The sequence below is a fragment of the Pongo pygmaeus genome, chromosome 10 (assembly GCF_028885625.2).
Source record: "Pongo pygmaeus isolate AG05252 chromosome 10, NHGRI_mPonPyg2-v2.0_pri, whole genome shotgun sequence".
NCBI classification, from domain to species: Eukaryota; Metazoa; Chordata; class Mammalia; order Primates; family Hominidae; genus Pongo; species Pongo pygmaeus.
This window is the reverse complement of record NC_072383.2, coordinates 117,830,497-117,845,707: the sequence shown is the minus strand read 5'-3', so window position 1 is coordinate 117,845,707 and position 15,211 is coordinate 117,830,497. Positions and strand designations below refer to the sequence as shown.

At 42.4% G+C, this 15,211-nt stretch overlaps 1 protein-coding gene across 1 annotated transcript in view; it reads right to left on the bottom strand.

The window, feature by feature from the left end:
• Positions 1 to 15,211, bottom strand: part of SRRM4 (serine/arginine repetitive matrix 4) — a 187,361-nt gene that overhangs the window by 52,274 nt on the left and 119,876 nt on the right. The window contains exon 2 of the mRNA XM_054443707.2: positions 7,375 to 7,521. Within this exon, the coding sequence (XP_054299682.1) occupies positions 7,375 to 7,521 (147 nt within the window). The remainder of the gene's footprint in view (positions 1 to 7,374; positions 7,522 to 15,211) is intronic.

The following is a 15,211-nucleotide window of genomic DNA, read 5'->3' as shown; positions in this document are numbered from 1 at the left end:
TGTTTGAACCCATCATAAAGAAGCTAAAAACCTTGAAAAAAGATTAGACGAATGGCTAACTAGAATAAACAGTGTAGAGAAGACCTTAAATGACCTGATAGAGCTGAAAACCATGGCACGTGAACTACATGATGCATGCACAAGCTTCAGTAGCCAATCCAATCAAGTGGAAGAAGGGGTATCAGTGATTGAAGATCAAATGAATGAAATGAAGTGAGAAGAGAAGTTTAGAGAAAAAAGAGTAAAAAGAAATGAACAAAGCCTCCAAGAAATATGGGACTATGTGAAAAGACCAAATCTATGTCTGATTGGTGTACCTGAAAGTGACAGGGAGAATGGAACCAAGTTGGAAAACACTCTTCAGGATATTATCCAGAACTTCCCCAACCTAGCAAGGCAGGCCAACATTCAAATTCAGGAAATACAGAGAATGCCACAAAGATACTCCTCGAGAAGAACAACTCCAAGACACATAACTGTCAGATTCACCAAAGTTGAAATGAAGGAAAAAATGTTAAGGGCAGCCAGAGAGAAAGGTCGGGTTACCCGCAAAGGGAAGCCCATCAGACTAACAGCTGATCTCTTGGCAGAAACTCTACAAGCCAGAAGAGAGTGGGGACCAATATTCAACATTCTTAAAGAAAAGAATTTTCAACCCAGAATTTCATATCCAGCCAAACTAGGCTTCATAAGTGAAGGAGAAATAAAATCCTCTACATACAAGCAAATGCTGAGAGACTTTGTCACCACCAGGCCTGCCTTACAAGAGCTCCTGAAGGAAGCACTAAACATGAAAAGGAACAACTGGTACCAGCCACTGCAAAAACATGCCAAATTGTAAAGACTGTCGATGCTAGGAAGAAACTGCATCAACTAATGAGCAAAATAACCAGCTAACATCATAATGACAGGATCAAATTCACACATAGCAATATTAACCTTAAAATGTAAATGGGCTAAATGCTCCAATTAAAAGACACAGACTGGCAAATTGGATAAAGAGTCAAGACCCACCAATGTGCTGTATTCAAGAGACCCATCTCACCTGCAGAGACACACATAGGCTCAAAATAAAGGGATGGAGGAAGATCTACCAAGCAAATGGAAAACAAAAAAAAAGCAGGGGTTGCAATCCTAGTCTCTGATAAAACAGACTCTAAACCAACAAAGATCAAAAAAGACAAAGAAGGCCATTACATAATGGTAAAGGGATCAATTCAACAAGAAGAGCTAACTATCCTAAGTATATATGCACCCAATACAGGAGCACCCAGATTCAAAAAGCAAGTCCTTAGAGACATACAATGAGACTTAGACTCCCACACAATAATAATGGGAGACTATAACACCCCACTGTCAACATTAGACAGATCAATGAGACAGAAAGTTAACAAGGATATCCAGGAATTGAACTCAGCTCTGCACCAAGCAGACCTAATAGACATCTACAGAACTCTCCACCCCAAATCAAGAGAATATACATTCTTCTCAGCACCACATCGCACTTATTCCAAAATTGACCACATAGTTGGAAGTAAAGCACTCCTCAGCAAATGTAAAAGAACAGAAATCACAGCAAACTGTCTCTCAGACCACAGTGCAATCAAATTAGAACTCAGGATTAAGAGACACACTCAAAACTGCACAACTACATGGAAACTGAACAACCTGCTCCTGAATGACTACTGGGTACATAACAAAATGAAGGCAGAAATAAAGATGTTCTTTGAAACTGATGAGAACAAAGACACAACATACTGGAATCTCTGGGACACATTTAAAGCAGTGTGTAGAGGGAAATTTATAGTACTAAATGCCCACAATAGAAAGCAGGAAAGATCTAAAATTGACACCCTAACATCACAATTAAAAGAACTAGAGAAGCAAGAGCAAACACATTCAAAAGCTAGGAGAAGGCAAGAAATAACTAAGATCAGAGCAGAACTGAAGGAGATACACAAAAAACCCTTCAAAAAAATCAATGAACCCAGGAGCTGGTTTTTTGAAAAGATCAACAAAATTGATAGACCACTAGCAAGACTAATATAGAAGAAAAGAAAGAAGAATCAAATACACGCAATAAAAAATGATAAAGGGGATATCACCACTGATCCCACAGAAATACAAACTACCATCAGAGAATACTATAAACACTCCACACAAATAAACTAGAAAATCTAGAAGAAATGGATAAATTCCTCAACACATACACCCTCCCAAGACTAAACCAAGAAGAAGTTGAATCCCTAAATAGACCAATAACAGGATCTGAAATTGAGGCAATAATTAATAACCTAGCAACCAAAAAAAGTCCAGGACCAGATGGATTCACAGCCAAATTCTACTAGAGGTACAAGGAGGAGCTGGTACCATTCCTTCTGAAACTATTCCAATCAATAGAAAAAGAGGGAATCCTCCCTAACTCATTTTATGAGGCCAGCATCATCCTGATACCAAAGCCTGGCAGAGACACAACAAAAAAAGAGAATTTTAGACCCAATATCCCTGATGAACATTGATACGAAAATCCTCAATAAAATACTGGCAAACCATTATTTTAAATCCAGCAGCACATCATAAAGCTTATCCACCATGATCAAGTTGGCTTCATCCCTGGGATGCAAGGCTGGTTCGACATAAGAAAATCAATAAATGTAATCCATCATATAAACAGAACAAAAGACAAAAACCACATGATTATCTCAATAGATGCAGAAAAGACCTTTGACAAAATTCAACCACCCTTCATGCTAAAAACTCTCAATAAACTAGGTATGGATGGGACATATCTCAAAATAATGAGAGCTATTTATGACAAACCCACAGCCAATATTATACTGAATGGGCAAAAACTGGAAGCATTCCCTTTGAAAACTGGCACAAGACAGGGATGCCCTCTCTCACCACTCCTATTCAACATACTGTTGCAAGTTCTGGTCAGGGCAATCAGGCAGGAGAAAGAAAGAAAGGGTATTCAATAAGGAAAAGAGGAAATCAAAATGTCCCTGTTTGCAGATGACATGATTGTCTATTTATAAAACCCCATTGTCTCAGCTCAAAATCTCCTTAAGCTGATAAGCAAGTTCAGCAAAGTCTCGGGATACAAAATCAATGTGCAAAAATCACAAGCATTCTTACACAACAATAACAGACAAACAGAGGGCCAAATCATGAGTGAACTCTCATTCACAATTGCTTCAAAGAGAATAAAATATCTAGGAATCCAACTTACAAGGGATGTGAAGGACCTCTTCAAGGAGAACTACAAAACACTGCTCAACGAAATAAAAGAGGACACAAACAAATGGAAGAACATTCCATGCTCATGGATAGGAAGAATCAATATCATGAAAATGGCCATACTGCCCAAGGTAGTTTATAGATTCAATGCCATCCCCATCAAGCTACCAATGACTTTCTCCACAGAATTGGAAAAAACTACTTTAAAGTTCATATGGAACCAAAAAAGAGCCCGTGTTGCCAAGACAATCCTAAGCCAAAAGAACAAAGCTGGAGGCATCACGCTACCTGACTTCAAACTATACTACAAGGCTACAGTAACCAAAACAGCATGGTACTGGTACCAAAACAGGGATATAGACCAATGGAACAGAACAGAGCCCTCAGAAATAACGCTGCGTATCTACAACAATCTGATCTTTGACAAACCTGACAAAAACAAGAAATGGGGAATGGATTCCCTATTTAATAAGTGGTGCTGGGAAAACTGGCTAGCCATATGTAGAAAGCTGAAACTGGATCCCTTCCTTACACCTTATACAAAAATTAATTCAAGATGGATTAAAGACTTAAATGTTAGACTTAAAACCATAAAGAACGTAGGCAATACCATTCAGGACATAGGCATGGGCAAGGACTTCATGACTAAAACACCAAAAGCAATGACAACAAAAGCCAAAATTGACAAATGGGATCTAATTAAACTAAAGAGCTTCTGCACAGCAAAAGAAACTACCATCAGAGTGAACAGGCAACATACAGAATGGGAGAAAATTTTTACAATCTACCTATCTGACAAAGGGCTAATATCCAGAATCTACAAAGAACTTAAACAAATTTACAGGAAAAAATCAAACAACCCCATCAAAAAGCGGGCAAAAGATATGAACAGACACTTCTCAAAAGAAGACATTTATGCAGCCAACAGACACATGAAAAAATGCTCATCATCACAGGCCATCAGAGAAATGCAAATCAAAACCACAATGAGATACCATCTCACACCAGTTAGAATGGCAATCATTAAGAAGTCAGGAAACAACAGATGCTGGAGAGGATGTGGAGAAATAGGAACACTTTTACACTGTTGGTGGGACTGTAAACTAGTTCATCCATTGTGGAAGACAGTGTGATGATTCCTCAAGGATCTAAAACTAGAAATACCATTTGACGCAGCCATCCCATTACTGGGTGTATAACCAAAGGATTATAAATCATGCTGCTATAAAGACACATGCACATGTATGTTTATTGCGGCAATATTCACAATAGCAAAGACTTGGAACCAACTCAAATGTCCATCAATGATAGACTGGATTAGGAAAATGTGGCACATATACACCATGGAATACTATGCAGCCATGAAAAAGGATGAGTTCATGTCCTTTGTAAGGACATGGATGAAGCTGGAAACCATCATTCTGAACAAACTATTGCAAGGACAGAAAACCAAACACCGCATGTTCTCACTCATAGGTGGGAATTGAACAATGAGAACACTTGGACACAGGATGGGGAACATCACACACTGGGGTCTGTTGTGGGGGTGGGGGGAGGGGGGAGGGATTGCATTAGGAGATATGCCTAATGTAAATGATGAGTTAATGGGTGTAGCACACCAACATGGCACATGTATACATATGTAACAAACCTGCATGTTGTGCACATGTACCCTAGAACTTAAAGTATAATAAAAAAAAATTTTTTAAAAAGCAGTGGTTAAGTATGCAGTGGTTCCAACACAGTGGTTACATATGCAGAGGTTACATATGCAGTAAAGTATGCAGCAGTAAGGAATGCTGGTCCAGAAGCTGACAAACTTAGATTTAAAATCTAGCTCTCTTACTTCCAACAGGGCTCAGAGACCTGTCTGAGTCTCATCTTGATCATCAACAAGATGGGAAGAAACATGGTACCTGTGTCCTAAGTTTCCTTCCAGGAATAAAGGAGCTGACTTAGGTAATGTGCCCTGGTCTGGCATAGAGTAAGAGGACAGTATAAGGGATTTCTGTTATTATAATTATAATTAATTATTAAATAATAAATATATAATATAATTATGATTACTTTTATTATCACTGTTATTATTATTATCATCATTATTGTGGTTTTGTCACATCAGAGGGTCAGTCACAGATAGAAGGGAGTGAGAGGCCCAGATGCTGTACACTAGAGTACAACACCTCTACAATAGAGATGCTGTATGACATGGCATCATTTTTTCAGATTTTCATGACCAGAATCTTCTCTTCTGGCTTCATGAAACTCTCACTAACATATCTTAGGATTTCCTCTGCTCTAGTCTCACTGCCACGATCTGTACATGCCTAGTCTAACTTAATCCTCATCCTGACCTTGAGAATTACATCTCAACATTCCCATTTTACAGCTGTGAACACTGAGGCCCATGGAGGAAAAGAAACTTGCCCAAGGTTGCTCAGTTCATAAGTGACAGGGTCGAGATTTGTACACTCAAATTCCATCTAGGAGACAATATTTTTTATTTTTTATTTTGAGACGGAGTCTCACTCTGTCACCCAGGCTGGAGTGCAGTGGTGCGATCTCGGCTAACTGCAACCTCCTCCTCCTGGGTACAAGCAATTCTTCTGCCTCAGCCTCCAGAGTGCTGGGATTACAGGTGTGCACCACCACACCTGGCTAATTTTTGTATTTTTAGCAGAGACAGGGGTTTCACCATGTTGGCCAGGCTGGTCTCCAACTCCTGACCTCAAGTGATCCTCCCACCTCAGCCTTCCAAAGTGTTGGGATTACAGGCGTGAGCCAGCATGCCTGGCCCAATGTTTTAAAAGTAGGGAAATTCCCTTCCTTCTCGCTTCTCTCTTTATCTCCCTCTGCCTGTCATGGAAACAACTTTCTTCCTGTTTCCTGGGGAGAACTCTCCAGACATGAGGTTGAACTTCACTTCTCCAAGTTGATAGGGCTTAACTGTTTCTCTCTCTTTGAAATTGCAGCGTAACTAAAGCCTGTAGCTGAGAGGGCGGCCTAGGTGGTGGGGTAGACTTCATTTTTGAAAATTACTCCACTTAACTCCTACTTATAAGAATTTATGAACACAAAGAAGGAAACAACTTGACGAGAGAGGGTGGATGGAGGGAGAGGAGCAGAAAAGATAACTATTGGGTAATGGGTTTGATACTTGGGTGATAAAATAATATATACAACAAATCCCTATGACACGTGTGTTTACCTACACAACAAACATTCACATGTAGCCCCAAACCTAAAATAAAAGTTAAAAAAAATAATGAAATAAAAATTAAAAAGAAAAAAAATGACTCCAGTTTCCCAAGCCACTTCTCCAAAATTCAGTGATCACATCTTCTAGAAATAGATTTCCCAGAGGCCAAAGATGGGCCAGACTTTATAAGCATATGATGAAAATAGGAGGCAGGGGATAATTTTTTTTTGTTTTTCAGTAGCATCCATAGGATAATGGAGTGGGTTTTAGTATAGGATTTAAGATCAGAGAGACTGGAGTTCAAAACTTCACTCTGCCACTTACTGGCTGTCATATTCTGGGGAACTCACTTTACCTCCCCCAGCTTCAGTAAAATGCTGAGTATACAGTATTTTTATGGAGTATGTGTATACAGTGCTCTCTGCATATGTATGCTAGTACAGTGCCCATCACACAGTGGGTGCTCAAAAAGTACTGGTTAAATAACTGAGTAAAAGAAAAAATACAGAGACCTGAAACTCCTGAGACAGGTCTGGGCTGAAACTATGATTTGGGAGTCAGTGGCTCATAGAGCCATTAAAATGGAAAGGAACCCTATCATTTAAGGTAGGGCTTGCTGAACTGCAGCCAGTGGGCCAATTTAGCCTGCCTTCTGCTTTTATAAATACAATTTTATTGGAACACAGATATGCTTTTTGTTTGCATAATGCCTATGGCTGTTTTTGCACTGCAATGGCAGAGTTGAGTAGTTGTGACAGAAACCACTGGGTCTACAAACTTAAAATATTTATGATTTGTTCCTCTATGGTAAATATTTACTAACCCCTGATTTAAGGGTTTGAAAGAGGAACTTGCATAAGAGAGAGGCGAGCCATGGCCAGAGAGGCAGACTTTATTTCTGTATCTTCAACTTGGACGTCTCCATTGGATCTCACCTGTGTCCTCTGGTGGCACCCAGTTCCCGACAGGTCTTGTCTCTCTCCCAGCTGTTGGTGCCCAAGGGCTCGGTGGCCAGGTGCTGACCCAGCTTTTCTGAGGGTCCATCCTGAGCTGGGACAACGGGGCTATTCTGGGGCTCTGTCCTACAGAGGAAGAAATAAGGACACAAAAGTGTTAGAATATACAGAGACACTTAATGTTCATTAAATATTCATAGAATTCCTAGTATTTCCCAGCTTCCCTTACAGTTAGGTTGAGCCCATGAGATTATCTTTGGCCAATGGTCTCTAAGCAGGAGGGAACACAGGTAATTTCCAGTTCAAGGCAATCAAGATCCGTGTACCTTCTCCAGCTCCCCCTTCCTCTGTCATCGTGACTTTAGAGTCCACACATTCTGAAAGGTGAAACTATTTGATGGAGGAAAGATGCCTTCACCACATCAGACTTTGCAAGAGAGAAATAACTGAAATTAGGTTAAACCACTTTGATGTAGGTTTATTTGTCACAGCAGCATAGTTATTCTATTTGGACTAAATCACAGAGAGATGCGGAAACCAGCATTTCATTTCCATTCTCAAGACATAATGGGAGGCCAAAGCATGATAGGATTAGTGTAAATCCCCCTTTGCCATTTCTATTCCATTTCTCTGCCTTATTTCTGTATGGACTACATATATGTAGATTCAAATAGTCTTAGCTATTTAGTAGCTATAGTATCTGGGACCAGTCACAACATCTCTGAGTTGCAGTTTCTTCAGTTATAAAATAGTGAATAGTATCAATACATGTATTTCTGAGCTATTGTGAAGATAAAATGAGATAAAATATACAAGCAGAAAGTCTCAAAAATGTCAGTTTTCTTTGGTTTTACTTCCTTGTAAACCAAATCTCCAATCTGATGTCCTTAATTGGTATGAGCCATCCACTTGGGACAGCAGTTCCCATGAAGGCCTGCAATCCTGAAGCCCCCAATTCTGCCACTGACGCAGGCTGCAGAGAATACTGAGGAGTCGCCTATGAGTCCCCCCTCTTTATGGGAGTTCCTGAGAGGGCAAAAAGGTTGCCTGGTTACTCAGCTTTTGAAGAGACTGTCACTCAAGTTCCTGGCTCTTAACTAGGAAGAGTCAGGAGTTTGAGAGTCACAGGCGTATTTGGTGACACGCAGAGAGCATCCCTCCCTGCTCACCCTGCCTTCAGACCCCATGTCAAGCATTAATCAAAGGCATTAGCATGTCTCATGCACCAGGCTCCTGCATCCGTGCATCCAGATTGGTTTTATGACTCAGGATGAATGCATCTGATAAGCCCCCTGCTCCTTAGGGCTTCTAAGAGAGCAAGTCAAGCCCGGTCAATATTGAAGGAAGGGCAGCAAAACACATCCATCTCTGTCAGCCACTTATGAGTGCATCTTTAGAAGCAGAGCTGGTAGATACTGCAAGCCTTGGAGGGATGGAGATTCTAAATAGGGCTTCTCAGCCCTTCTCACTGCCAACTCTGTGCTTCCAGAACTCCCTTCCATCCTGCTCAGCCTCAGTTTTCCCTAAACCTCCCTGCTATGGGGGTTACCTTTCCATGCCTTTACTTCTGCCCATTTATCTCTGAGGAATGCTGCCCTGTCTGCTGTCTGACAACAAAGCTTCTATTTTCTGTCTAACACCCAGCAAGGCTTGCCTCTTCCCATACTTGTCCTGGCCTAGGGTAACCTGTATTCATTAACTTCAATTTACAGAGTGCCTACATTATATCCAGGTCAGTTTTAGGTGTGGAGACACAGTGAACAAGACAGAGATGTCTCCTGTGATGACGGAATGTTTACATTCTAGATGGAGGAATAGATACATAAGCAAGTGAAAATAGGGCTTGTTGAATGGTAACACATTTTTTTTTTTTGAGACAGTCTCACTGTGTTGTCCAGGATGGAGTACAGTGACACAATCACAGCTCACTGCAGCCTTGAACTCCCTGGCTCAAGTGATCCTCTGACCTCAACCTCCCAAGTAGCTGGGACCACAGGCACACACCACCACACCCAGATTTTTTTTTTTTTTTTTTTTTTGTAGAGACAGGGTCCCACTGTATTGTTCAAACTGGTCTTGAACTCCTGGGCTCAAGCAATCCTCCTGACTTGGCCTCCCAAAGTGCTGGGATTACAGGTGTGAGCCACCATTTTCAGCTGAATGGTAATAAATTTTGGTGTGACTAAAGCAGCATACAGAGCTAAGAAATGGGAGGAGTAGCTGCTACTTTGTATATAATAATCAGAGAAGTCCTTCCTGAGGAGTAACAAGGGAGTGGAGACTTGAAGGATTCAGGACTAATCTTAAAGTTAGGGTGGTTTAGAATGTGTTCTTAGATTCTTTGACATTCTTGTCATCAAAAGATCAAAAGATGGAACTTAATTTATCTCCCTTTGAATATCAGATGGGCTTAGTGACTCACATTTAATGAAAAGAATGTAGTAGAAGTAATAATGTATGATCTTTAAGACTTGGTCACAAAAGGTAGCTTCTGCCTTCCTCTCTTGGGTTGATGATTCTGGTGGAAGCCATGTTGTGAGGACACTCAAGCAGCCATATGGAGAGGCCTATGTGAGGACGAACTGAGGCCTCCTGCCAACAGTCAGCACCAACTTGTTAGCCCTATGAGTGAGCCACCTTGGAAGTGGATTCTTCAGCTCCAGTCAAGCCTTATGATGAGACTGCAAACCTGGCTGACATCTGACCACAGCTTCATGAGAGATGATGAGTTAGAACCACTCAGCCAAATTCCTGAGTCACAGAAACTATGAAGCATAATAACTGCTTGTTGTTGCTTTCAGCCAAAAGATTTGGAATAATTTGTTACACAGTTACATATAGCTTCTACACAGGTATCTGCTGGAAGTGAGAAGTGTGCCCTAGGCAGAAGGAATAGCAAGTTCAAAAATTGTTAACATATTATAAGGAAGAGCTGCCGGGCACAGTCGCTCATGCCTGTAATCCCAGCACTTTGGGAGGCCGAAGCAAGTGGATAACTTGCGATCAGGAGTTTGAGACCAGCCTGGCCAATATGGCAGAACCCTGTCTCTACTAAAAATAAAAGAATTAGCTGGTGTGGTGGTGCACGTCTATAATCCCAGCTACTCAGGAGGCTGAGGCGGGAGAATCGCTTGAACCCAGGAAGCAGAGGTTGCAGTGAGCTGAGATCATGCCACTGCACTCCAGCCTGGGTGACAGAATGAGACTCTGTCTATAACAATAGTAATAATAATAATAATAAGGAACAGCAAGCAAGGGCTAGAATGGCAAGAGGTGAGATCAGAGATCAGGTCATGAGAAGATCTTTGGGGCTCTCTGTAGCTGAGATGGGAGAAGAGTCTTTAGAACAGGAGTGATAGGGTCTGGATTACCTTTGAGAATGATCACTCTAGTGGTTGAGGGACACAAGGCTGAAGGGAGAAAAGAGCAGAGATGGGGAAATGGTTGCAATAGTCCAAGCTCCAATCAGTGTAGTAGCAATGGAGTGGGGGATAAGATGTGGTCTGATTCTAACAAATTTTGAAAGTAGTACTGACATGATTTACTGCTGGCTAAATGTGAGAAGTAATAGAGTAAGACAGGAGGAGGAGTCAAGGATGACTCCAAGGTTTTGAGCCTGAGCAACTGCAAGGACGGCATCAACATTGAGGAGATGGAGAAGGTAGAGTAGGGAGCAAGCTTTGGGAAGATCTATCCCCTTTTCTAGGATGTGGTATGCCTTTGCTCCCTTGCCAGCAACTCTTAATAATATGTTGCTGTCATTTAATTGTCTTCTATCAAATTGGACTATGAGCTCCCTGCGAGCAAGACTGTGTCTTTCTGCCCCAGAGCCTGCTGCTTAGTGAACGTCAGGCAATATTTTTTCAATGAATCAATAAAAGCGGTAATGAATTGGCCAAAGAGAACATTGTTTCAAAAAGTTAGAAAGTGCTTTTGAGATGCTTTGGACTAATTTCCTGATGTTATAGTTGGTGGGAATGGAATCTTAGAAAGGGTCAATAACTCAGCCAATGCCTCAGTCTACTCAGACTGCTCAATCCATGTCTTCTCTGTTCAACCTCATATTTCTTTTAGAAAAGATCAGTGAGCTTATTGATTTGTGTGTATTGTCCAGCAAAGCGTTGACACATAAGATATTTCACTTCCAAGGTGGCTTGCTCATATGGCTGGCAAGCTGGTGCTGGCTGTTGGCAGAAGGCCTTAGTTCTTCACATGGGCCTCTCCATATGGCTGCTTGAGTATCCTCGCAACATGGCGACTGGCTTCCCCGAAAATGATCAATCCAGGAGAGCAAGGCAGAAGCTGCCCCTTGTAACCAATTCTTGCAAGTCACACATTATTACTATGTCAAGGTGGAGACACACAAGAATATAATTCTGAACTCTCTGGGGCATTGTAGAAAATAAATAGATACCACAAGCAATCCCATGATAGGCAAAAGCTGAGAGCTGCGAGGAATTTGGCAGTGAATAAACACATAGTGAATGTGCTGGCATTGGGTGGGAAGTCTCAGTGACTTGTCTAATGGAGAGAGTAAAGGCGTGAGTTATCTGAAGTACAGGGGAAGCTGGTGGATGCTACTGCCAGAGCCCTGGGGCGTAAGGCTTAGGGTGAGGACAGTGCCTCATCCATCATTGTCAGCAACAGGGGTCAGGAATCAGATATGGGGAAATCTTGAAGATGATTTGGTGAGGAAAGACACAATGGAGTTGCAGGAATTTATGTAACTTTATACCCTCCGATGTGGTAGATTTTTATTTTTCTCCAATAGTACTGATTTCACCTTCCTGGTGTTGGGTACCCCACCTGGAATTTTGCAATAAAACCAACAGAAATAAAATGAATTCTGCCAGGCAGAGAGGAAATGCTGAGGGGAGGAAGAAGGAAACCCTCTGTAATATACCATAACATTAAAAGTCTTTTTTTCAAGATGTTCCAACAGGCTGCTTCTCAGCTTTCTTAAAACTTAAAGAGACTCAGACAGCATGTAGCTGAGGGTTTTCCATGACTGGCACAGTATCAGAGGCCTTTAAGGAGCTTTTAAAAATACAGATTCCTAGGTCCCATCCTAGCTGTGGTAAATCAGAGTCTCTAAGGGGTGAAACCCAGGAATCTGCATCTTAAAGACACATCGCAGGCAATTCAGCCTCCTATTGGATCAGGAATAAAATCCAAATTGACTGTCCAGACTAAAACACTTGGCACGATCTGGTCTGTGACCCTGCTTTCAATCCCTCTCCTACCCATCTCCTGCTCCTGTTTGTATCTCACTCTGTTCTAGCCACATGACATCATTGCTTCTCCTCAAATGCTCAGGGCCTTTGTGCTTTCTGTTCCCTCCACCTGGTATGCTGTTCCTCCAGCTCTTTGCATGACCATCTCCTTCTTTCCATTCAAAAGTCACCTTTTCAGAGAGGCCCTCCCTGACTCCCTTGCTCTCTGCTCCACCTGTGATGGGAATCACGGTAGCCTGCGCTGTCTTTCTTCACCGAGTTTGTTACTGTTTGAAATGATTATTTTGTGTCTATTTGCCAAATGATTGTCTTCTGGACTAAAAAGTAAGCTTTATGAGAGGGAACTCATCTCTTTCCTCACCACTGAATCCCCAGAGATACAGTGCCTGACATCGTGTAGCTTCCTGCTCAATGAACATTCATTGAATGAACAAATGAATAAATGGATGGGTGAACAAATGAATTGTGATTACCGATCTCATGTGGGAACCACAGATCGGATCTTAACTCTCCTTACAAATAAAGAAGCAGAGGTACAAATAAAGAGTCTGAGGTCACTCAACGCTGCAGTGGAATCAGGCTTCAGCCACAGCCCCCAGCCCTCCACAGCCCCACCCATCTCCCTTCCCTGCCTCCAGCCTTGCATCTTTGAGGTCCTTATGAAAAATTCTGTGTTCCATCTTTGCTGAGAAGTACTGGCAGTTGCCTCATTTTCCTTCTATATCGCATTTAAAAAATACTTAAAAGAGGCCGAAATCTTTGGGGACAGCTAAAACAGTGGAGTAAAGGGCCGGCACACTCCACTTCACAGAAGGAGGGAGGGAGCCACGAGTGCCGAATTCCTCAAGGCCTCCCGGAGGCTCTGTTCCTGCTAATCAGAGACCTGGAGCTTAGATGCTGTCTCTGTAGTCATGGCAACCGGCAGATTCCAAGGCTCTGATAAGAGTCAGGGCTGAACTTTTCTGCAAAACTCCTCAAGAGGCCTGGCTCCCTAGCTGCTTCCCTGCTTCCCATCAAAGCTCTTGCTCACTGAGCTGATCAGCTAGCTGCTCCCAACAAAGTGCTCATTTGGCCCAGCATTGGGTGCAGATCCTCATGCCCCAAGCACTAGATTGAGTTAAACACTGTTTGGGGAATCAGAGACCAACAATGGTGGAGCGGGAAGAACCCCAGATCCAGCTCAGCTCTGTACAGAGTGCAGAAACGAGGCCCAAGAGGCAAGAGGACTTGCCCAAGGCAAATAGTGACTCATATCATAGCTCTGGCTAGTAGAGTTGCCACCTTTTGACTCCCAGCCCAGTGTTCTCTCCACATCACTTGATCATCACAGCAGCTAGTATTTATCAAGCACCTCCTGCACACCAGACACTGAGCTAACTAAGCACTTCTCACTCATCTTCTCATTGAAGTTTTCAAAGAAACCCATGAGCCAGCATTACCATCCCTACTGTGAAGAACAAACTGAGACCCTGAGATATTAACTGGCAAGAACATCAGCAGCTGTCCTGCCTGTTTATAAGAATCAGCTGAGACGCCGGGTGTGGTGGCTCACGCCTGTAATCCCAGCACTTTGTGAGGCTGAGGCGGGCGGATCACGAGGTCAGGAAGATTAAGACCATCCTGGCTAACACAGTGAAACCCCGTCACTACCAAAAATACAAAAAAAAAAAAAAAATTAGCTGGGCATGGTGGCGGGCATCTGTAGTCCCAGCTACTTGGGAGGCTGAGGCAGGAGAATGGCATGAACCTGGGAGGCAGAGCTTGCAGTGAGCCGAGATTGCGCCACTGCACTCCAGCCTGGGCCATAGAGCAAGACTCCATAAAAACAAAACAAAACAAAACAAAACAAAAAATCAACTGAGAACAAAAAGGAGAAGACTCTGGAAAACATTTTGGTTTTTTTTTTTTTGAGACCGAGGCTCAATCTATCGCCCAGGCTGGAGTGCAGTGGCATGATCTCGGCTCACGGTAACATCCGCCTCCAGGGTTCAAGTGATTCTCCTGCTTCAGCTTCCTGAGTAGCTGGGATTACAGGCACCCGCCACCATGCTTGGCTAATTTCTGTATTTTCAGTAGAAAACATTTTGAAAATATAGGAAAGGATAAGTGGAGGTACAGGGGGAATCTTGGTAATTACATTGTAACATAGGACTGGTCTTATGTGTTTGAAGAGGCTCTGTATCTCAAGGTTTGGCCTGAATCTTATATTCCACAAACAGAAATGGCAGTTGGCCAGGAGATTGGAGACATCTCTGACATTTATTGCCTCCATTCCACAAATAGCTCTTTCTGTGTATAGAGGAGTTACTAATCCAGTGTCTCAGTTGATTCCTATAACCCACATGTTCACCATGTGCAGTAGCAGCATGGTGAACCTCCTTCCCTTGCATAGCTGAAGGCACTGAAACCTGGAGAGGCAAAAGTACTTGCTTCCATCCAGGGCTCATAGCCCAGGTACTTGTTCTACCCATGCATCCAGGGCTGCGAATGGTCCATCCTTGTTCCCACACTTGCCAGACACGCACACTCTGCCTGTTTTGATAGAGAATGTAGGCCTAAACTCTCGTGCTTAAATGCTCACC